Source organism: Carettochelys insculpta, chromosome 15 (assembly GCF_033958435.1).
Source record: "Carettochelys insculpta isolate YL-2023 chromosome 15, ASM3395843v1, whole genome shotgun sequence".
NCBI lineage: Eukaryota > Metazoa > Chordata > Testudines > Carettochelyidae > Carettochelys > Carettochelys insculpta.
The window spans coordinates 22,674,359-22,698,383 of NC_134151.1; the positions used below are offsets into that span (position 1 = coordinate 22,674,359).

The 24,025-nt window shown below is 41.1% G+C and overlaps 2 protein-coding genes across 3 annotated transcripts in view; one reads left to right on the forward strand and one right to left on the reverse strand.

Moving 5' to 3' along the window:
• The window catches only part of SEPTIN8 (septin 8), a 68,534-nt gene extending 61,889 nt beyond the window's left edge, over positions 1-6,645 (forward strand). The window contains exon 10 of one of the 2 annotated variants that reach the window (XM_075009996.1): positions 6,017-6,645. In XM_075009996.1, coding sequence (XP_074866097.1) covers positions 6,017-6,071 — 55 coding nt within the window. In that variant the 3' untranslated portion in view covers positions 6,072-6,645. Of the gene's footprint in view, positions 1-1,534; positions 5,205-6,016 lie in introns of those variants that run through there. The other variant, XM_075009997.1, reaches the window with a different exon arrangement.
• Positions 6,646-12,022: 5,377 nt separating this feature from the next.
• CCNI2 (cyclin I family member 2) lies at positions 12,023-23,799 on the reverse strand. Its single transcript, XM_075009999.1, has 7 exons — positions 23,321-23,799; positions 19,955-20,111; positions 18,868-19,002; positions 17,857-17,931; positions 16,499-16,639; positions 15,215-15,445; positions 12,023-14,377 (listed from the first exon to the last, which is right to left on the reverse strand). Exons 2-7 carry the CDS (start codon positions 20,066-20,068, stop codon positions 13,979-13,981), a joined length of 1,095 nt encoding a protein of 364 aa, XP_074866100.1. The 5' UTR covers positions 20,069-20,111; positions 23,321-23,799; the 3' UTR covers positions 12,023-13,978.
• Positions 23,800-24,025: the final 226 nt, after the last annotated feature.

Here is a 24,025-nt window from a genome sequence, read left to right on the forward strand (position 1 = left end):
GGAAAAACATTCTGAAATGGTTGAAATATTCGCTTTTGACATTATTTAAATAAAACTTTTTGTTTTTTTGAAGTCATTATGGCTTTTCCATTAAAAATCTAGCTTGATTTATGCTAAACAGATTTTTTTAAAGAAGAAAAAGTTGACATTGGCATGAAATGTTTTGATTAACTCAAATGTTTTGATTGACCCAAACAAAAGAATATTTTTTTCAATCCTAATTTGGAACAGGAATTTTTTTTTTCAAAATCTCATGAGATGAAAAAAACCAACAGTTTCCTGTCGAGCCCGAATTATAATATGCTTAGTAATGAACATTATCTCAAAAGAACTCAGAGATTTAGCCACACAAGACCCATTGCAATTAATGGGAGCTGTTTTATTTAAATTCCTAATTAGCTGGTGTCTTTAATTAGGAATGTTTCCCCAAAAGCCCAGCTAGCAAAGTGCTGGAATCTGATAGCTGTTACCTGTGCAAACAGTGACCTCTGGCGGATACTGCTGAAATCAAGCTTTGATGCCTCTTCCTGATAGTGCTGTTTAGCTGTCACATATATTATTGTAACTTTTAAAGCAGTTCTCTACATATTAAGACAGCAGAAGGGCAATGTGCATGGGAGAATTTGTCAGGCTGACACTCTGTAAAGCTGAATCTGCAGTTATCACACAAGAGACCTGGACTGGATGTCAGAATCTGGGTTTCTTGTCCCTTAACTGACACAGACTAACAGTCCAGTGCTGTTGCGCTGCGGAGAGTAGAATGCTGCCCACTCGCAATGGTAGTGGTTAACACTCACAGGCTACCCAAGATGTAGGCAGTGTTCCCTCTAATTTTTTCCTTTCCATGGACGGAATAAATTTTGTTAGGTGCACTGAGGCATGTGGTATGTGCTATCAGTAGAATATATGCTGCTGGCTTTGGGCAGCTGTGGATGCTCTGCAAATCAGCTGGGCGGCACCTGAATCTCTCTGGGGAGGCTGCCCAAGCACGCAGCTTACAGGGAGCATTGAATGCAGGCATGGGGAAATCAAAACCAGGCTGCTAAGGAGACCGTCTTTAAGGTTGCTTACTGAACCCCTTTGGCGGATGATGGAGTGGCATCTGAATAGAGGACCATCTGTCTTTTCTTGAACCTCTGTGGGAGTGGGAGACAAGCAGGGAGGGGAAATGGGGAGATAGAATAGGGATCCCAGGTGGAAAATGTTTTTTTAATCCTGTTTCACTGAAGTTCTTCTAAAATGGCTGGCTAAATCTGACATTTGATTTCAATAGAGTCTGTCAGAGAGTGGGAACTTAAGAACTGCAAACAATCAGATGAGTTGTTTTAACAGGGAGGCTGGCTGTCATGAGTGCAGTTATCAGCTAGTTTATGCTTTTGCACAGTCTTTAGTTTAGGAGGCAGTTAGCGAGTCCTGAAATGCCAGATATGTGGTCTCTCTTCTTCATTGCATATGTTTTCACTAGAGTTTGCTTTTATTTAATTTCCTTAACATTAATCCATGCTGTTTTTGTTTATGTTTTTGTTTCTTTCAGTTAATCGCACACAGGCCACAAGCGGACTTTGTACTTTCATGTGTTAAGTTGCTTGAGTTTCCTACCTTGTGTTACTTCTGTCATAACATTGTGTGAGTGGACCAAAGTGAAAGAGAAAATGAGCCTCTTCAGTGTTTACAGTGTAACAGTTTATCCTTGTCTGTACAGGATGGATGCATCATTTTTTAAGGAAGAAAACATCATACTCTGTAAATTTACTGACATACAGTCAAATAATCCTGAAAATGAACAGGCTTACTTTGCTTCAGACCTGATGGGCGCACATCCACCTGTAAAGTGGCCATAATTGTTTATCAGAACTACTGTTACTAACTGATAGTTACTTTACATTAATTTTTAATGCTTCACGGGGCTCCCCATTTGATTTTTTTTCCTACATTTGTCCTGAGTAGTGTGAAGAACATCCTTTTATTTTTCTACCAAAAAGTTATTATTTGAATAAGTTTAGAGTTGAAAACAACACTTTGAATTTTCTAATAGGGCCCAAGTGCTTTAAGCTCAGTAACTTACCTCAGGTCATTTTAAAAACACAAACAACTAATTTCTCTAAACAGTTTGTGCTGTGCATAATATAGCGAAAGTGACAATACGTGTCATACAACAATATTCTAATTTTTCTTTACTGCTAATATGCAACATTTAAATAGGAAGATTTTTCTTTCCTTAGGGCGTGTTATATAATGTGGAACAATGGGATTTTTGTAACTCCACCTGTAACTTAACCAGTGTATTTTGCTGTCAAGTAGAAGATGTTTGATCTTGAACTTCTAAATTGTTTCCAGTTTAAAAAAACGTACCCAGAAACAGATGGAGAATGAAAACAAGCTACGTTCCCCTTAAATTCCGTTAGCCCCCGCCTCTAACAAAATTTTCTTTGTAACACTGTTTTGATATTTGGAAACCATTATATAGGGATCAATAGTAGGATTTCAGGCAGTAGCTAACAACCTGCCCTTTTTGCATGGTAATTGGTGAATATACATATTCTAGGTAGAGTGTCCCTTTTGAATTTAGACGTGGGTGTCTTAGTTAAAGTTAGACTCAAAAATTCCATCAGATAATGTGCTAAAAGAAAACAAAAATGTTACACTAGCTCCCACTTAGTGTCTTTAGAGTTTTGGTTCACACTTCCAGCAAATACTGGCTAATTAGATGTTGATTGTGAGCATGCCCATTTTATTTACCATTCATTTCCTCCAATTATTTTTAGAGATCTTGTAGTCCTTAAGCTAACATGCTGGCAAATTCCTTGTTTGACTTTTAAACAATGGTGGATAGTAACAGAGAGGTAGCCGTGTTAGTCTGTATTCTATCAAAACAAAAAAGCAGTCATATAGCACTTTAAAGACTAACAAAATGATTTATTAGGTGATGAGCCCTCGGGGGCCAGATCCATTTCTGCAAATCATAGCCTTACCAGAACAGACTCAATATATAAAGCACAGAGGTCCAAAAATGATCATTCTCTGTGCAGACGGTTGTTAAAGTCTGTGCCAAAGAATGAATGGACATAGAGCAGACATCAAAAATCTTCAAATACACAAACCTGTCAGCCTGCACTTTAATGGAGTGGGCCATTCTGTTAAAGACCCAAGAGCTTGTGTTCTGCAGAAAAGAGACTTTAACAACCGTCTACAGAGAAAATGATGGGAACTAACATTCATATTCAAATTCGACACATTAACACGTGATTGGAACAGGGACAGCAATTACCTGACTCATTATAAGGATTCTTTTACATACTTTGATGTTTGACCTAACGTTTACTTCCCCGCCCCACACCCCCTTCTTTCTGCTCTTCTATCTGATTTGCCAACAACGATAACAATTCTTCTGATTTGTCAACCTTGGTAACAACTGTTGGCCCTCTGTGCTTTATATCTTGAGTCTGTTCTGGTATGGCTATGATCTGAAGCGGTGGGTCTGTCCCACAAAAGCTCATCACCTAATAAATTATTTTGTTAGTCTTGAAAGTTCTGCATGACTGCTTTTTTGTTTAAATAATGGTGGATAGCTTCGTAATCTGAGCCTTTAGCAGGTCTGTTGAGAGCTTAGCATTTAGCTGTATTCCATGCTGAGGTTCTTCAACTTGCATATCCCGATAAAGCAGCTTTTAAAATACATGCTCAGGTGTTAAAATATTTTCTTATAGACGCTGGCCTTTTATATGAATATGTTGAAAATTCATGTCACAGTGTTACTTGATATTTGTAAGGAAAAACCTCATGGAAATTATACAGGTACTTTTAAAGATAGGCCATTTTAAAAAGAAAGGAGAGCTAATAGTATTAACACTTATTCAAGAGTCTGCTGTAATCTGGTCATTTAATTTTAAGGCTGTGCCTCATTAAATATATTGTGAAGAATAACTGTCAAATGTTGAGGGTTGATATGTATGATAGAATAAATGCTCAAAGAATATAGCAATTGTTGCATATGTGACAATTCTAGCACATGATTGGCTAAAAATTGTCATGTGGAAAAGTAATGAAAAATCATGATATTCTGACTCGTGAGAAGTTCCATAATGATCAATGGACTAATCACATGAATAAAACAATAATTTCTGGTTTAGATTGTTTTCCTTTTCCAAAGGCCAACATTACTTAGAGATGGAATAAAGTTAATTGATTAGATCACACTTGCAAAGGAATGCGTTATGATTGGCTTTTCAGATAGTATTTTTCTCCTGATTTCATGCTGCAGCCAACCAGATCTGTGCAAATACTTTCTTCCTGATTGGCTCATCAGGGATCAGAAATACCTTTACTCATAGAGTTGTAACTATTGTTTCTATAGGGTGTTAGTTAAAAATAATAATAATGATAAAAAGAAAAACTTAAAAGTCCTTAGCCATGAGAGAGATTTGCAGATATTTCTGAAGACATTCAGAATGTATGTAACAATATATTATTAATTATTATTGTTATATATACACTGCCTTCCTGTTATGGTAAACATCCTTGTCCTTTTTAGTTAAATACTGACCTCATCTTCACCGTGGTAATTATTTAGATCTTGGATTGAGAAACCATAATTTTCTCCTCCAACAGAAGTCAGTGTGTGCTTTTGCTTTTGCTAGTATTTGATTTTTCATCTTTGCTTGAGACCAAATTTAAATGTTTGGTGCAGTAAGGTAGGTGTGTACCTGCTTTTTATTTAACAAGTTATCAATATAATGTGACACTGATCTCACTCCAAGCTGAAGATTTACCTCTTTATGTTGTAGACTAGAAGAAAATAAAGATTGCTTCAGAAATTATACCTGAAATGAGCAATCCAGTTAGAATATATTTCCTTATTTTGTAACATACATCTGTAAAATGTTGGCATGAATGGAAAAATGATTCATTTTCTGTCATTTAAACACCCATTACCGTGTATTTTTCTGCTTTTTAAGTTAAAAGGTATTTTATATGTCTATTAATTTTATAAACTTTTTTTGTGTGCATGGAGCAGGTCCCACACAAATATGGGTACTGGGTTTTTTTGTTTTTAATTCAACAAGAATAGAGAGAAATTTGTGGACCTGCTCTTTTGCAAAGTTAAGCTTCTCAGAAACTGTTTCATTCATTCACTTTGTTATTCATATGTTTTTTTTTTTACTTTAATTCTTTCTGTTCACTTTGTACTTATTTCTTTTATTAAATCTCACATATATTTTGAGTTTTGTGGTGTCGTTTATTTGACAGTCTTTTCAAAAACTTGTATCCTCTACTAGCTCCTCAGTGAAATAATAGTGTAATGATGGCAGTCGTACCCAGATACAGTATTTGTTTTCTGATGCAAATTTGAATTGGGCTGTTGATGAAAGAAAAAGAGCTGGCAAGTAAATGCATCATACGCTGTACAAAAAGAGATGCTTTTCTATCTAGGGGAAGATTCTGAAGTACAGTAAACCCTCGAGAAGCACAATTTTGATTTGCACTTAACTCACATTAATGCGAGTTAATACCAGATATTAACCAGATATTTTGCCTCCCAGCTCTGTTGTATTTAAGAGGGAGGATTGTGTGGTGGTGAAGTGTATGAAGTTTCTAAGGTACAGACACGTTTGCCTTCTGTGTAATTAAGCTTAGACTTTTTTTTTTTTAATTGAATGAGCTAATCTCCAGTGGTCCTCCACTACAGTAAAAACTTGAGTATAAGAGAGATGGGTTCCACTTTCCTTTGCTTGTGGTGGAATATATTTTGGAAGATTTTTCCAGTGTGGTGGTCACATTTTTGCAGCATCACCAGTTGATTTAAAAACTGCAGTTCCAAACAAAGCCAAAATAAGCATGAAATCTTCAGCAAATATGTCACCGTTCAAGTCGGGTGTGCCTTGTGCATGCCTAGTGCTGCATGTTACTAGCCTAGGTGCAACTTTAGCCTTTGTGCTACTTTGGTCTTTTGTGCTCTCTACACTTGATGCAATTTACCTGCAACTTAAATATTGACTCTCTCTTGTTCTTTCTGTAGCTTTTTTAGTCTTCCCAGTGCCTGCTCCATAACATCAGGAAGACATGTTAATTAGAAGATTTATTAAGGCCAAAACATCTCATGCAGAAGAAATTAATTGGTGCTTTCACCTTTATGCTTGCAGTATATTGCACAGAAGAGAGTATATAGCAAGTACTAAGACATACTGTATCTTTTGATTTGGACGAGTTCTCTTGAACAGGTTTCTTGATAAATGAAATCTAAGATTGTCACTAACAGATAAATTGCTAATTAAGGCTAATGCATGACATGCACTAAAGCCAAAGTACTAATCTTCTCTGGGGTTAAGAACCCATACAAAGTAGTCATAAGTACTTACACTGTTAATGTTTCCAAATAACAGAGGAACCAACTGGACATATTAGCTTGAATCAGGTTTTCTGCTTGCTGCTTAAGCTGCCATTGTAATGGGATTTTGATTTTTCTCTTACTTTGGTTTTGGACTGTAACCAGAGAAGTTTCTAATGTCCTTAACATATCAGCTGGAGTCTAGTATTTCTTAGCAATAACTACTTTGGATATTTTTTAACGTAGATTATTGGTGAAAACTGTTATAACCAAAAAACCCCTCAAACTTCTATTTATTCAGTTTTCCCAATGATAACATATGTGCCTCATATTCAAAACCTCCCCCTCCTAAAACTTCCTCTGTCCCCAGTTTATGTGCCTGCACCAGATTCTTCAGTTCCAGGTATTTCCAGAATCCTTTTCTATCTGCAAATAATCTGTTGATGTGTTGAGTGATAATGGAACGATTTTAAAGGACAACTAAATGTAATTTGTTAATGTCAGCAATAAGTTTATGCACTTAGGGTCTAAAGATAGAAATCTGAAAAATGCTGAGATCATGATTGTAGGTTATATGTTTATCCCAGAGAGCCACTTCCCGTAGCAAATACTATTAAAAGAATACACTTTCTCTGCACCAAACCAAATGTCTAGGAATACACAGAAGCCCATTTTTTATTTTGGTTTAAAAACAAATGCATAAACTCTGTACAGGGATAATCCTCATTGCAGCAAAGGTAGGTTTTATTTAAAAAAAAAAAAAAGCTAAAATGTGAAATGACTATAGAATTTAAAAGTGTACTCTATAGGAAACCTAAATATTTTCAGTGGAAAAATGAAGCCATGTATTCCAATTGATAACGTTAACCTTAAATATAATTCTTTTTCCTGTTTGTCTCCTTTAAAATGGATAAGAATAAAAACCTGATAGAAACAGAGTGGAGGCTACTATGGAGCTGGTTACAACTCCCTGATTCTTTCTCTCTCTCGAGTGCAGGTTACAGCGACATTGCTGCTGCTCTAAACTCTCATAGCTATATACCTGCTGGGGAGAGGCGGCAGACATCCTGGTCTGGCCACTGTCCCTGCCCCACCATAGGCCCGAGAGTAGAGCTGTGAGAAGGGGCAGGAGGTAGCTGTGCTGGCCCTGTGCCTGCTGGGGGGTCCGCTATCATGAGAGAAGTCCCTGGCAGTTGCCTCAAGGGAGGTTTCCACTGTGATCTCCACAATGTGTCCAATCTTCATGCCTGTAGCTTACCCACACACACACACACACACACACACCCGCAATGACCAAAGCAACTTACCTGAGGTACCAGGTCTTGGGCAGTACCTGCTGGCAGATGTACGGTGAGATGAATCCCAGCTCCTAGAGCAGGAGTGTCCAATACATTCACCACTCAGCACGTGGCGAATAGGACACGGCATTGTGGCAAATACAGCTCTTGAGCTGCATGCGGCTCTTGGAGCCTTTAAGTGCAGCTCCTCCTGAGAGCCGCACGCAAGGTGTGCCCACCGCGTGGTGGGAGACGTGCATGGCGGCAGCAGCTGCGGCCCTGGCGGCGGCTGCAGTGGCAGCCCCAGTGGCTCTGGTGAATCTCCAGCATTGAATTAGAATTATGGGAGCTGGGGTGCCTGGCTCTGGGAGAGGGCATTTATTTAGATGAGGGGAGGGGTAATGTGGTGAATATGGAAAGGTGACAACAACAAGTGAGGTGATCTTTGGGCACCTACTGTCCTAGAGTCAGTAAGGAAGAAGGAGGAAAAAATCCTAGGCAAGTGTAGGCCCTTTGCATTGCCCACCTTTTTCTGCTCTTGCCTCCATAACAGTCAATAGCCCAATGCCCACTGGAGCAGGACTGGGGCGAAGAGTAGGCCAGGTTCTGAGTATTTTTCAGCGAGGATGGATTCAGAGCTGGCAGCCTAAGATTGCACCTCCTTTGGTCTCACTTGGGGTCTAGCCTGGGGATGTCCCTGCCGTGCAATACAGCAAGATTTACCTGGCCCTTTGCTGTATTTTTCCATGTAAGTGGATGGGTGGTGGTTGTTTTTTCAAGACATACTAACTGTATAGTCAAGTCTTGAGATAGAGATGGAGCTGTTGTCAAGGTGAGGTAATCCTGACCAACAGACTGAAAGTGAATACTGTTGAGAAGTCTGTTCAGTTCTTGTTGGAGACCATGACTACATTTTTCAAGAAGAGAAACGCAGTTCTGACAACTGCCTTACAGAGAGAGTATGGGAGACCTGCTGAAAACTCCTAGCAGGTGATGCAGTAGCAAAAGCAGTCAATTAAGTGCCTTCTTTTATATTGTTAGAATACATAAAATTGAACCACGTGCACCATTATGAGGTTGAAGTAAAAACCAGGGAAAACCAGGGTTTAAAAAAATTGCATAGACAAGTCAACAAAACAAATCTAAAACTGCTGTAGATGGAAACATTTTATATAGAGTATAATTAACTTGTGGAATGTCCTGTCGTAAGTTAAGACAAAAGAGCATAGTAGGATTCAAAAAATGATTAGGAGTTGATAATGGCATTGTCAATTACACTTGGGTAAAATTTGTAAGTAATATGAGCCCCCGCCTGCCCCCCCATGGTTCAAAACCTAAGTCAACAACTCACACTCTGGAAGATACTTTTTCCACAGGCATATTGCTGAACAATTTCCTGTTTTGAGGTTTTTCATCTTCTTGAAGCATTAGTATTGGTCACAACTGTAGACAGGATATGGGACTAAATGTTATGACCCTTCCTATGTTCTTATTATTAAAGGGGAAAATATTAGCCCATTGTAGCCAAGTACTTTTCCTTCAAGTTTCAGCACATCCATTTCTTTCAAGAGACCTGTGTAAGGACAAGAGGATTATGAATCTAAAATCCTCCTTTATTGCTCTACTTCTCAGGCTCTTTTTTGTCTGGCCATAGAGCCTTCCCAGTATGTGTCACATTCTCTTTTAGATTAACCTTAGAAAATCTTCAGTAAGAAGTGAACAGAAGTTGGACTATTACATGAAATACTGTGCTGCTGGTGGATCCAGGTGCATCTTTATATTTAGATCTCTTTGTAATGTGCTTTATTAACTAGAATATATCACCAAACTCTGTAGCACACATTTCATGGAGAGGCGATCAGATGGTTGGGAAACTACTTCACCCTGTAGGTGCAGGCTTGTGCATTCAGTTCACATTCATGTTTTGAGTATGATTCAGAATCTCAAAACTGCTTCGATGGCAGCAGCATATGAAATAATAAGGAACTTGCTTAAAGGCTTCCCAGGTCCACCAATTATTTATAGTAGATGATTTCTTATGTTATGGTAGGGCTGTGTAAAAGGGGCTTCTTACTGTGTGCTTTGATGTGTGGGAGGTCTGACTGGGGTAAGCCAAAAGGCAAAGAACCTTTCTTAGGGTATATTTGCACTTAATGGGAGACTGACCCGTTCAGGGTTGAGGTCCCACAATTCAGTTTCATACATCTGGTAAAGAGGTGCAAAATGGATCTCTCGGGGGGTCTGCAGTTGCCCCCCCCATACTCCTGCTTTTGTGAGAGCAAGGAAGGTTGATGGGAGAAGCACTCTCATCCACCTCTCTCAGTGAGGAGAGACCTTACAGTTGACTGCAGAGATGTCGATTCTAACTATGTAATTGCCACAGCTTGAACTGCATATCTGCAGTCAGCTGTAAGTTCTAGGGTAGAACAAGCCTTTGAAAGTTTTGTTACCTAGGATTTTAATTGACTCCCAGGTTGCCTTGGCACAGGTGTTGACCATAATTTGTCACTGTGGAGTTCACTTAGAACTGTTAGACTCACTCTGATCAGTAATTTTTTTTGACTGGTGTGGAGGTGTTCATATTTGAATATTTTAATACTCAATGTCTATTAAATATGTATGTTTCCTGTTATGTGAAACTTAAGAATTTAGTGATACCTAATGCAAAAATCAGTTTAGGAAGGTCTGTGGTAGACATTTATTGCAACTTCACACATTGACCCATTTTTAGCATTCAGATGTTGGGACGTGCCTTCAGTCATGCATTGAATAACATAACCAAACCTCATTTCTCCATTCAAACGCTCTCCTTGTTATGATTTCTACTCTCTCACTGTGCTAGAGACCCATGGTTTAGCTCGTGGTGCCATTAAATGATGTGTTTCACCAGGAAAAACTGCCTGCTACATCCACCATTTTGCTCATTTACCCATATGATTCAGTTGTTGAGGTTTGATGTTGGCTGAGGGATTGAACCTTAATGTGAATGACCAGTAGTCAACCTCATCCCAAAGCGATGCTTTAGTATTAGTGTCTGGAAAGCACTTCAATTTCCAAAAGCCCAAACTGCCTTTCCCTTGTCCAGGGTAGAAGGAAGCTGCTAATCCTTTCATTTGAACATTTGAGGGATGCTAAAACCAAAACAATATGCATTTTGCTCAGGTGGGAGAGTGTGGATCCAAGTCTCTTCCCCTTACCAGACAAGCTGCTATGCTGCTCTTAGGGAATTGTCTATACTTAGCCTCTGGCATTTCCTTACAAAGACTCACTGCAGAAACCAAGGCTAGGCTATCCATATAGAACATCAGCAAAGAAATCCCTAATCAATCATTCAATACCCCTTTCTTCCCCATACTCACTCTCCCCCACAACCCTCAAAAATCTCTATTTCCCTCATTACAGCATTAGGTTGTGCAAGTTGAACCTCTCTAATCTGGCACCCTCAGGATTAGTGCTGGATGAGAGAATTTGCCAGACCATAGGAGGTCAATATTGTCTAGCACATTACCAACACTTCAGCTGCTTACTGGGCTCTTCAAAGACAGTTGGGGTAAATTACAGCTAAATAACAGTACAGAATACTGAAAGTTGCTCCAGTTGTTAAGGGAAGAGGTGCTAACAACTCTAGGCTGCATTCTCTTGCATGCACCTCATAACTACAAAGAGAGTATTGTTTTTCATCCTTGTGGCTCGGGTCAGATCGCTACAGCAGATCTTCTGCTCTTAAGAGAATAGAAAGTATGTCCTGAGTGATACAACATAGGGTATTATATATTCTGATGGATCAGCTTTAAGTAGACAACATAGCCCTGGCTACTGACAAGTGCCATTTTGCTTCCCTCTGAGTCGGTGCAGAAGTCTAATAGGTACATTTAAAATACAGCTGTAACATTAGAACACGGGTTTGGCCAGTGATGCAGACTTATCCAGGTACAGAGCTACCCCAATAACTTTGTTGCAATGTTCAGTTGTAAATTTTGCCATTTATTTTTAGTGTTCACATTCTTAATTTGGGAAATGGTGATGTCTCTTAACAGGCTTTTCAGTGTGAGTTTGCTGCCTTAGAATGAAGAAATCCTCCACAGAGTGGGATAACTGAGAGAGAATGGAATACAGAGAGGTTAAAATCTGGCTTTGTGCAGTTGTGCAGGATAAACTGCAGCACACAGGAGACTGCCCACAGATTCACAGACAGCAAGGAAGATGTGCAATGTTTGTGTCGGCCCAGTTACAGCGAGGCCACTGCTGCTGAGGATCCAAAAGAAAAACAGTGTAGAGGAAAAAAATGGCCATGGGACCAAAGTGTCCCTTGACGAACACCCAGCTCTGTTGCCTACAAGGGGATGGAGTTGACAGAAGCTGGCCCTGTTCCAATTTCATTATATCCTTAACCTCAAGGAACACACTCAGAAAACCAGACTGAAGATTATGTTTTGTTTAATGAAAACTACAAAAGCTAACTTGCCCCTTTGAACATCAGGCAGTCAAGTCACAGTTTGTGATAGAAAAGGAAGGTGCTGCTTGTTTTTGTTTTTTTTTCCAGTCTTACCACAAAAGGAAAACTTTCCTTATGCTACTTAGGCAGGACTAATAAATAACATTCCAAGTTCCTCCATCAATTAGCAGTCGAGATGCCTGGAAAGGCTTGTGAACGGGTTTTTGTGCCAGCACAGTGCATCATTTTGTAATTCCAATTTCAAAACTTACCACGCTCTTGCACTCACACAGATTCACAAACCATCTTGTTCAATCTGGAAGGAGATCTGTGGTTTACACTAGAGTAAAGTGCAGCATTCACAGTTTGTGGTAGCCCTTGCCTTGGTGTACAACTCCGTCATGTGTTCTGAGGGTTGTCCAAAGGCGCTCAAGTTCACAGCTCTTATTTGCATTGTCATTGCCTTGCCACTACATTTTGGTGCATTTAGCACCATATTTTGCAGTTTCAACAATGTGGCTTACACACCTGTGCATGCATGCATTCATGCACACAAACATGGCCTTACCATAATGCTTGCACTGTCAACATTTTAACAGCACATTCCTAAAAATAAATGTTAATTCAGCCACTCGGAGCATTGAGCCTGCACAATGTAGCTGTGGGAGAAGCTACACCTACGACAAAGGTAAAAAAGAGATGAGCAGGGAAAGGTTTGCCAGGAAACCTCATCCTGCATTAGAGAGCGTGGCCGCTTAGCTAATGGGAGCCTTGCAGTAAACCCTCTATTAGTCTGGGGCTGGCATATACAGCTGTGTCTCTGCTTAGTCCCACCCTATTTTTACCTCGGCACAGCTGAAAGTGAATGGGACAGAGCTGTCACTTTGTTGAGCTATGCTGAGTTGTGTATGATGGCAGGCAACTACCTTTCATGCTGGGCTCCAGCTTGCAAGATCCAGGCCTAATTGTTTTCCTACAGTATTCCACTTACGTTTTCAAACTAGTATATGAAAAAAAAACCGCTTAAGTGTTGGCCCCCATTTTAAATAAAGTAACAATTGCCCTTGGAGGACTCATTCATTAGAAAATGTGCCAAGCCAAGCTGCTCTAAATTATAAATTACAGAAGTCAGTTTAACTGCCTTCCTGTGTAAATTAGTAGTTAACGCAAAGAAGCAAAATTTTAAAAAAATATGTAAGTTGTAAATGAAAAGTTAGTCAGTTTGCATGCTAGAGTATGAGCAAAATTCAACTGCACCACATAATGTGAGAGGGTCTGATGCAAAGCCCATGAGCGTCTTTCCATGGGTTGCAATGAAATCTGGCTCAATTCTTAAAGGCTTGATTCCGAAAGGTGCCAAAGCAGCTTTTTGAGTTCAAGACCAGGCCCTAAATAAAATAGGTATTTCCTACATTGAGGCTTAGGCTGTGCTCATGACATATGTTTGTTCACTGTTAAATCAAAAGTTTGGTCCCACCTAGGAATATTTCAATAGTCTATGCAATGGGAGCTCCCTTCCCCACAAGTCAATTCACCCACAGCTGTGCATATTATAGAAATAGCTTGCAGAGAGCAATGTTATAGTCTGAATGGAAAGGCTGAAGTCATGCTGGGAGAGAGTCGAAATAATAGCTGCCCAAGAAGTGTGGTTCCATCAGATCGTCCAGGTGCAGAGTATAGTCCCATCTGCCAAATTTAAATCCCTGAGTGGTATGACTTCAGTTCTCGGTGGCTGTTGAGGTTTCCACCCAGATTTATGCTTAGATCATACAAAAATGGTAGGGAAAGCAGCCACCGTTGTTTTAGGATACACTGAAAAGGCAGCAAGTAAATGGTTTTGGCGTTGCTTTTTCAAAACAAGGAATGCTTTCATTTGAGGTATCCAGCATTCCACTCATCTGACCCATTGGCCACTGCATATTACTTTGAGTTCCTACAAAATCATAGCCTTCTCGAGTTAATTTCAGCTGGCTGTAATGGAGGACAAGGGGAACTACTTTCTCCTTGCCTCAGATTGCTGATCCTTCCGTCTTCTGGGACACCATCCTCATTGTATAGGTACCTGAATCCATCATAGAACTCATCTGTCTCCAAGCTGTCTTCATGAATTTTTCTGGAAGTAGGTGTGAAAGTTGCTGGATCTGGCTGGCTCACGGTGCCCGTTGCACCCATCTGACTTAAATTTTTCAATTCAGCATAACAGTAAGGTAACTTTTCCCTGGCGTGGGCTCGGATGGCTTGTTTGGCAGGATTAAAAATATAAACAGCATTGGATGGTTGTAAATGCATTAGCTGCTGATCCACAAGCTCCTTACAGTGGATGAATTTGATGCTACTAATCTGCAATGAAAGAAAAAGAAACATTTTTTCCCACTTGGTTAAATTATTCTGTTCTCTGGTGAAAGCATTAACTGATGTACAATTCTAAGTAAATTCAGTGAAAGGAAATAAATCCTGTAACAAATTTTCCAACCTATAAGGTTATAATAATAGCTTAGCATTGACCGAGTTTCTCATCAGTAGTCTCAAAACATTTTATGAAAGGTGGGTGAAAATTATTATCCCATCGTTACTGACTAGTCCAAGGTCACATAATGAACAAATGGCCGAGTTAAGGAAAGATTTTTGACTCCTAGAGTAGCTTCATACTCAGTGAACTCATTCTTAATGAGCACATACAAGCTGTGTCTCCATTTCAAGATAACTAGGTAGCTCCGGAAAGATAGGGTGTGGCCTTCATCTAGCCATATCTTGAAAAGACTGGCTTTAGCTGAAATAAATATACTGAAAGACCTTGGGAATCCTAAATCATATCAACGGGCAGGTTTTCAAGCATATGCAGCACCAGGCAGTCCCCACTGAGAACAATGGAGGACCTCGTCCCCTTTGAGAGCAAATGGAAACTGAACTGCCTTGCAGATTGGGTCTAATATGATCGACCCACAATAAAAGGCCCTTATACCAAATTGCAGTGTATCCTCTCCTTCTGGAATACCTGACGCCCATTAACACTAAGGGGGTTGGTATCAAAGGGAGATGAGATTCTTTTGTACGCATGTACTCCTGAGAAGCACGTTCAAAATGTGCAAATTTTGGTTGTAAATATGGTGCTGCAACTTATTAATTTATCTGTGCGCTGGCCTCAAAGTTATGGTTTGAGGCCGTTTTCACTCCTACCTGTGCTTTTTTTAGCAGATCAGTAATAACAGGAAACCAGTCAGGAGTCAGCCTCTCCAACTCTAAGGTGATGATCACCAAAGCCAATGTGGAGCCCTTAAACTGCAATAGTTGGTGGCACGCCATACAGTGCTGTAGCTGTTTGGTCAAGAGCGCAACATGGCGGGAAGGATTCATCTGAGGCAGCCCATTTAATAGATGGGGCCAGTTGGACATCACCATGGCATGGAACTGGAGAGAAGATAAATATATACATACATATATATAAAAAAGCAGAGGTCTACAGTGTACATTTCATATGTTATTGACCAGAAGTGCAAACTAATTTCACTCCACACGAGGAAGTGTAGATCTCCTTTTTTTTCCGTTGCCATGTGTTAACTAGGTTTGTGTTGTACTTGCCAACCATCAAACTGTTTTAAAGCTTATAATGAATGTAAAGGTCTGTGTTTTCTAACAAATTCTGACGTCACTGCATTATCCTGATTGCCAGCATAGGAGGTTTGATTCTGACTCATGCAGTAAAAAAGTGGTATTCAAGCCAGCAGATAGGAGTAAAATCTGTTGTAATGCTTGTGTTTCCTTGGTAAATTCATAGTCCAAGCATCTGGCTATGATAGGTGGTTTTCAAACAATCAGCAGCTTACTATGGTTTAAATATCCATCCCTTACCATAAAAAGAAAGAGCCTAGGATATGTTCTTATCGTGTGATTTTTGCCTTATAAGCACATGATCATTTCTTTAGAAAAGTGTAATTGTTTCTATAAAGTGTTTAGCAAATAATGTGACTAAGTGCCAGATCAGTATGGTCTAATTGCCCAAAGCAAGGATCAAATTTGTGGGCGGAAAGAGATGGTTTGAGAGGACCTGCTTGTGAAATGTAGCAAAAACTCCGACAGCTTTCTATGTACAGTATTAATAGAACGGAAATAGTTAGAAATATTTTTGCAGTGTGTATTTAAAATTTAAAAAATTGAGTATAATTGTGCAGTACAGGAATCTTTTTAAAGTCCGTTTTAGTTGTCCTTTAAAAATGGGGGTTTGCTTGAATAATTTTTAAACACAAAGGTTTTGAATAGCAGTGTGTATGAAAGAAATTGACATTTTCACTGGAACATTCTTCAAAAGACTTGCAGATAGTTAAGAATGTGTGGCTTAGAAGTCACTGGAGGAGTATGAGTGAGTGCACATGCATCTGTGTTTTCTCACTTGGTAAAAACAATGTTTCCTTAAAAGAGAAACAAAACTAGTGCAGACTTTTTTGCAAAATCCTTAGTGCTTACAATGTTTAAGAAATCCATAGATGTCGCTGTGTAAAGATCCCAGTGAAGCTTATCTAGTATAATTCTTTCCATTCTCAAAATCTCAGCTGGGGAGCATTTACAACCACTCTGCACTGCAAGCTTCTTCACTGATGGTATTACCTGTGAAAATTGACAATAATTAATAAAAAAGCCATCTTCCTACACAATCTTGTGTTTGACTCTTTTGTCTGTGCATGAAGAGGGATCTAATTAACACGAGGGCTTTGAGAGGCCAAGAACTGTTTAAATCCAAGTTACCTGATTTCTAAATACCTCCTGAGGGAATTCTAAATATTTCCAAGAGGGATGTGACTGTTGAATATAAAATTAGAGATTCAAGGGCGCTACTTCCCCAGCCTTATTGTTTTGCTATTCTGATAGTCCCTGAAGCCGCCTGCTAGCCCATTTCTCAGTTCTTTTTACTTGTGGTTCTCTTATTTCCTGTGGCAAATGACTCAACTTCTCCTATATACTGCGAAAATATTACAAAGCGCAGCCTTATAGTATGTATTGTGAGAAGACTTACGCACATCTCTGCAGAGCGTTTCAGGGATGTTGACATTTTCAAAGAGAAACGCATTTCTGATGCCAACATTTACAATACTGAGTTCTTCTATTTCATGACCTTTAGAAAGGCCTTGAGCTCGGAGCTCTTCTACTTTGGTTACAGTTTGGGCAGGGAGGGAGATGTGGCCACATTTAAATACTGTAGAGGCAAGGATGCAGTTTTATGCTCATCAAAGGCAATTTTGAGCTATGATTCAAAGCCTTCAAATTTTTTATTCTTTATCTAAATTTGAACCACCACTAGTCCAAAATGGTTTGTTGTTTTTGAGGTTTGCTTTCAAAATGCTGCAAGTGCGTTAGCCACATGATCATAACTGGGTAATTATCTCACAGAGATTAGCTCGTATCCCACGAGCAGGTGATGTTTTTTGTGTTTAACAAACCAACTGGGAACCAAACCACATTTTAGTTATCTGGCCCAAACCACAGTGTAGATGTTGAGCCATATCTTCTGCCCTCAGGAAAATACATATCTTCTAACCTTCCTTTGAAGAACTGTTACCCTGTCTTGGCTTCCTTACTCTCCCAATTTCCCATCACAGCAGCACAAGTGAAGGTGAGAACTTCAATAATATACATGCTTCATTCAAGGAACTCATGACACTTTCCAAAAGTTGGTTAAACAATATAATGATGGGGCAAGTGTTACTGTTCCCACTTTACAGGTTAGCTAAGGGCAGAGAAAATAAATTGGCAAAAGCCAGGAAACATGAGTAACTTCCAAGAATGACAAGCATCTGATGTACCATATTTAAATAAAACATACAGACCTCATCTTCTTCATTGGTTTTTGCTGCAAGGATGAGGCAGGTAATTGCTATGCACCGAAGGTATTTTACTTGTGCCTGAAGGGGAAAGAGCAAAACATTGAGCACAGATGAGAGTGTTCTAGCTGAAAATAAACAATGATCATTCAGCTAGAGAGGTGCAAATTTCACCCTCAGTTTGTGTTAAACCTGCTTTGACCAAAGTTTTAGTTTCTACTTGTAAAGCAAAAACATGAAAAATGACAATGGTATCCCCTTCTGAACACAGGTATCACAGCATTCTGTACTTAGATCAGGCAGTACAGCAAGCTTTAAGCTGCAGTGCTACCAGGCAGATCGTGACGGCTCCGTTTATTTATTTACTGTAAATTTGGGGATATTCTAGGCTTGAACTTCTGCCTGATGTCAGTTATTAATCTGAGTAGTAATACATAAGAGAGGCTCCTCTCCTGCTCATTGTGAAGCCCATGGGAAATTTTGCCATTGATTTCAAGGGGAGAGCAATTGGGCAAGTAATTTGTGCAACCACTTTTCACCACTATTTTACACAAGCATAAAGCCTTCATCTTTATAGCTACATTTGGCTTATAATTCAGGGGTAATTTTTTAGGACAGCACTCAAATGCAAATTTAAGTTCATCTCCTGTTTATGTCTGGTTGACTTGTTTAGCATGTGCCAGGGCCTTCTTGCAATCTGAGATCTGTGCTTGTTTGAGGTTCAATGATTCCAAATACCTGCAGTCCAGTTCCATTTGTATACAAATCGAATCCAGATTAGATATTTTCAACCAATGTTCCCTCTAATTTTTTCCATCCATGTGTGGAATAAATTTTGTTATGTACATCAAGGCATGTATGGATGTGTACCACCAAGAAACACATGCTGTCCAGCTGGGTGGCACCTGACTCTCTCCTGGGCAGCCACCCAAGCACTCACTTTACAGGGAACACTGTTCATGGCAGCCCTCATGAATAGTAAAATCATAAAAGAATGTTTTGAAGGAAATCTTCTACCTTTACTGATGCCAATAACCGGTTAAGAATGTTGACCGCCAAGGCAAACGTTTCAGAACAAAATTGGAACTGGGAGCTTAATTCCGCAATCCAGAGAACTGCTTTCTCATAATTTTCTGGAGAGATATCTGTGCCCTGAGAAAGAGGAATAAAGTCAAAACACAACTGGTGGTTTATTAAACAACACAACTTACTCGGGAGGACTCAGATTTAAAAATCTGTTTAAAGGCTCTCGTCAACCACTCAGTTATAGTTTTAGTCTGACAGTACAGAGCTTATCGTGAGGGCTTGAGAGGATTTGTGCATTGAAATGTTGTTTGTGCAGCTCTTTTTCTCTCAAATTTACTCCACCACTGGCCTGGATAGAAGCCACGTTTGCTACCATGGGATGTGAGGCAAAGCCCCTCTATCTACGGAAGCTTTTCTTGAGAGGTTGTGTTCCGAGGTAGGACAGGCTTATTCTCCTCTTGTTGACACATTATTGTAAATGGTTTAACGTATGCATTTAAATGTTGACATAAAAGCAACTAGAGCTGTGTGAAAGGCACAGAGTATTTACTAGGGACTGATTGAGATGATATCTAGCATTAACTTATATTATATTGATCTCAAATTATTAGACAATAGTGCCAGTTTCATTAATAAAATAAATAATAATGCCTTGCATTGATGCAGCACTTCCGTGAGATTGTGAAGGGACACAGACTGAAATGCTTTTCAAAGGCAATTTTGCACTTTGATCTCAAAGCACTTAACAAATATGGGTAAGCATTATTATCCCCAATGGCAGGCAAGAAAACTAAGCAAGGGTAAGTGGCTTCCAAAGGTAACAGTGAGCCAATGGCAGAGTAAGGAACAGAATTTAGCTTCCTGACTCTGAACTGCTGGATTGCAGAGCATCCTGCTGTCCTCACATCTGAGTGAAACTGAGGGACAAGGAATAAAAAGTGACCAAGCACTGCAGATTTTAGTATACATGGAATCTGGGGTGAGGACAGGTGGATCAGCTGGCAGGAGTGAGGGCTGCATTGTGCAGAAAAACTTGAGGCCTCCTACTGCAATTTCCAAAGAGAAAAGGAAAGAATACCTTCAGTGTGAAATTCTGAAAAACTGGCACCTTCCAGATCCTGGCCTCTTTCACTAGGGCATTCTCAAGTAGGAAGGCAAGTCTCTGACTCTCTGAAGGTCCGATACACTTCATAGCAATGCCTGGATGGGCCAGCTTCCCAGAGAGGTACAGCTATCTAAACCAAGAAAAATAGAACTGATTATAAAACTTTATCACAGTTCCTTAAAACTATATGAGGATTTTTTTCATAGTGCCTTCTGCAACTTTAAAACGTCGAGAACTAGCTAAAGAATGTCCCTGCTACTTGTCTGTTGGCCATAAAGCTTTTCTTTGGGGAGCTGCATAAATGCTTGTGGTAGCATTCTAATGAAGGAGTACCTGCTATTGAGCTCATGCAATCTGTAAATAAAATTACTTTTTAAAATACTTGTCAGGGACCTAATCTATTAACTACTACTGTGGAAAACAGAGGCCCAGAGTTCTATTTTAAGATAAATTTATATCTATTTCTATAAGATAAATTAAGATCTATTTCAAGATCCTGTTTTGCTTTTTTTCACACAAAACCAAAATTGTTTTCAATGGGGTTTCATAATTCCAGGGAAAGAGTTTTGCTTAAAGCAAGATAAAATTTTGAATGCAGTGTTTGGAATCTAAACTTCACAGTCTGGTATTGGTGACTGAGAACTTGAAATGATACTGGTGAGTCTGTTTCCGTTAATCAAACAGAAAACAATGCAAATATGCAAACTAACAGCCAAGCTAATGGAAAATAAACTAAAATTTAAAAATTCCATTTGTTGTTTTAATTTTGGATGTTATTGTCAACACAGATAAGGCAATTGGATAAGGCAAGAAAATACTCATTAGCAGCCACACCACAGAAATACTAACCCAGAAGCCTGTCCCTGCAACAAACCCTGTTGCCAATTCTGTCCACATATCTATGCAAGTGATAAAGTCACAGGACCTAACCACATCAGCCACATCGTCAGGGGCTCTCATACAGCTGCACATCCACTAATGTAATATATGCCATCATGTGCCAGCAATGCCCCTCTGCCATGTACATTGGACAAACCAGACAGTCTCTACACCAACAGATGAATGGACATAAATCCGACATCAGGAATTGGAATATGCATAAACCTACAGGGGAACATTTTAACCTCCCTGGACATTCAATAATGAATTTAAAAGTAGTCATTTTTCTACAAAAGAATTTCACCACAAGATTACAGCAGGAGACATCTGAATTGGAACTCATTTGCTAATCTGACACATTTAAACTAGGCGCTAAAAGAGATCTCAACTATCTTATGGATTACAAGGGCAATTTCCCCTCCTTTGATATTAGCAGGAATGGGACATATCCTACTTAAGTTGCTTCATCAACTGGTCTTACTAGTCACATTAACCTTTTTTCTTTTTGCCTTTCTGTCCACCTCCCACCCAGCTATGTAAACCCTTGATTCTATTTGTCTACTCCAATCATGAGCAACAGCAACAGTCCCTTATAGACTCACAGAAAAGTTTTGAGCATGAGCTTTCGTGAGCACAGACTCACCTCACGGCTACCCCTCTGATACTTGACAATCATGAGGAACTGGGTCTTACCCATGAAAACTCCTAACCTAATAAATATGTTAATCTTTAAGGTTATGCCTACACAACAAAGTTTTGTTGACAAAAGCCCATGGAGTATCCACATTCCCAAGACATTCTGTCGACAGTAAATTGACAGAATGTGACACTTTTGTCAACAGTGTTTTCCTGCCCAACCATGAGGCAGAACACCTCTGTCAACAGATTCTGTCATCAGAAAGCCGGTCTGGACATTCTGGGGGGCCCTCTGTCGATATCCATTTGGCATCTTTTGCCTTTCTTGAAGCACCACATTCTTTCAAATTACATGTTACAGAGTAATCCTGCCACAGCAGGGGAATGGACTGTATGATTCAACAATTCATTTCCTACTCTTTTCTCTGGCTCCTTTGTTCCCAGGAAGAGGTGCAGCTGGCAACATTCCCTGAAGGGCACATGAGAATAAGGGAACTTCATTCAGACACACCATCCCCTGCACAGGCCTGACAGCAGTATGACAGGGATGGGGGCAGAGTAGGCCATATAGGTCAGGAATCCCTGTAAGTTCCTGGTCACCCTGATGAAGCAGAGCCAATTACAAGGATATGCCGTTGCACATGGTGCCCCATTCCCTGAGTGGGCAGCAATAAGGTAAGTTATACTATTTTTTTAATAGAAAAAATAGAAGGGAGGACAACTGTGGGAGTTTATCATGGTAGGGGGAAGGGTGGGTGTCATGTGAGGACTCAAAAAATTAACACCCCTAGTGAACTCTCACCTCTCTAAACATTTAGTTTCAGACAGATCACCATGTTAGTGTGTATCTTCACAAAACAAAAAAGACTAACAATTTATTAGTTGATGAACTTCCACTTCTTCCGATCTGGAAAATCCTGATGATTGATAACAGAGACAAAGAGAATTTAACAGAGAGAGAGAGAAAAAAATGAAATAAAAGCTGACAACTCAGCTATCTACCTCAAAAGCTCATCACCTAATAAATTGCATTGTTAGTCTTTAAAATGCCACAGGGCTGCTGTTTTGTTTTGTTTTGTTCTGTTCTGTAAACATTAGTGAGCCTAGTTAGGGTATGGAGGGAGACACCTCTGTAACCCTTCCAGTGTCCAGCTGTGGTCCTCATTGTATTGCCCTGCCTAGCTGCCACCACCTGTAGGCTACAACCCCCTCCAAAAACACTCAGAGCAGGGCTAACTTGAGAGCTGCATTAACCACCCCCGAGTTTTAATTTGGGCATCAGATTGTGGGAAGGGTGGCGAGACATCCCAGTCGCCCCTGCCCACTTCCCCCCCTATTCCTCACCTCTTGGCCTGAAGGCCCATTTACACACCAACCCCTTTAGCAGGGCTGGTGGTGGCACAGTGTCCGGTGCAGGCTGGATGAGGGCTCCCTGCTGCACTTGACCTCTTATTGGGCTTTGGCTCCTATTGGGTGGTGGAGCAGCTGATCCTGGGGATGAAAACTCCCGGAGTTGTCCACCTCTCTGTCCCTCCGTCTGTCGGCTTCCAGCTGCCAGGGTTCCTCCGTTCCCGGACCCTTACGCTGGGAGAAGCAGCGGAGGCCCTGCTGGGTGACCCCTGGCCTCTCCACCACCCCTCTTTCGCTTTCATTTCGAAAACAAAGCGGAAGGCGATCGTGTGATGGGCGGACACAGACCGACACAAGTCACCCACTCCCCGGCTCCGGGAGCGCCCCCCCACCGCAGTCAGGGAGCAGCCGGCAGTCTCGGGGGGCTGCGTTCAGAGTCGGGGGCTCACCAGGGGTCTCTTCCCCGGCTCTTACCTCCCTGGCTCGGTCGCTGCGGGTCTCCTGGATCGCGCTGGCTGGGCATCGGGGGACCCGCCTGCGCGGGGGGTGCAGCCCCTTCACTCCGTCGCTTGCCCTCCCATTGTGTCCAGCGTCCGCTCCGGCTGCTGCCGCTGCCTCCGCTCCGGGCGACGGCTCGGGCCCAGAGGGTCAGCCCGGAGCATGCTAGAGGGGGCTGCTGACCTCGCCCGGCCAGCGGGGAAGCCAGCCCAGCTCTGCCCCAAAGGACAAGCTGCGGGCCGGGTAACCCGGACGGGAGCCCCGCTCTGTTGACAGGCTGCGGAGTCTGCGCAGCGCCCGGGCCAGTCCCTGTGGGCTGGTTCTGAAGGCGCCAGGCTCCGCCTCTCCCCTGCAGGAGACAGGGCTGCACGGTTCGCCCGCGGCTGCCGGGCCTCGGGCAGCAGCAGGACAGCTCCCCCTCCCGGGGGCTACGTGAGCCGCTGCATGGAGCAGGCAGCCGCTGTGCTGAGCTGCCAGCCCGCCCGCAGGTCCCGAGAACCCGGGGTCAGCCGGGCGCTTTCTCTGCCCCCTGCTGGAGCGCCGCGCAGCGCAGCGCTCCCTTGCTGCAGCGAGTGCCTCTGTCCCCCGCGACCCGGGAGCCTTTGTTGGGGTTCCGAGAGCGGCAGCGGCCGGGTTTCCTCTGCTGAAGGACTGTCTGAAAACACAGCAGGCGGGAGCGGC

Coding starts and splice junctions, on each gene's coding strand:
- CCNI2 (XM_075009999.1), bottom strand. CDS start 20,068: ATGAAGTGTATCGGACCTTCAGAGAGTCAGAGACTTGCCTTCCTACTT. Junction 19,003..19,954: donor TTCAGAATTTCACACTGAAG/GTATTCTTTCCT, acceptor CCTCTTTCTCAG/GGCACAGATATCTCTCCAGA. Junction 16,640..17,856: donor AAACCAATGAAGAAGATGAG/GTCTGTATGTTT, acceptor CAATTTTCACAG/GTAATACCATCAGTGAAGAA.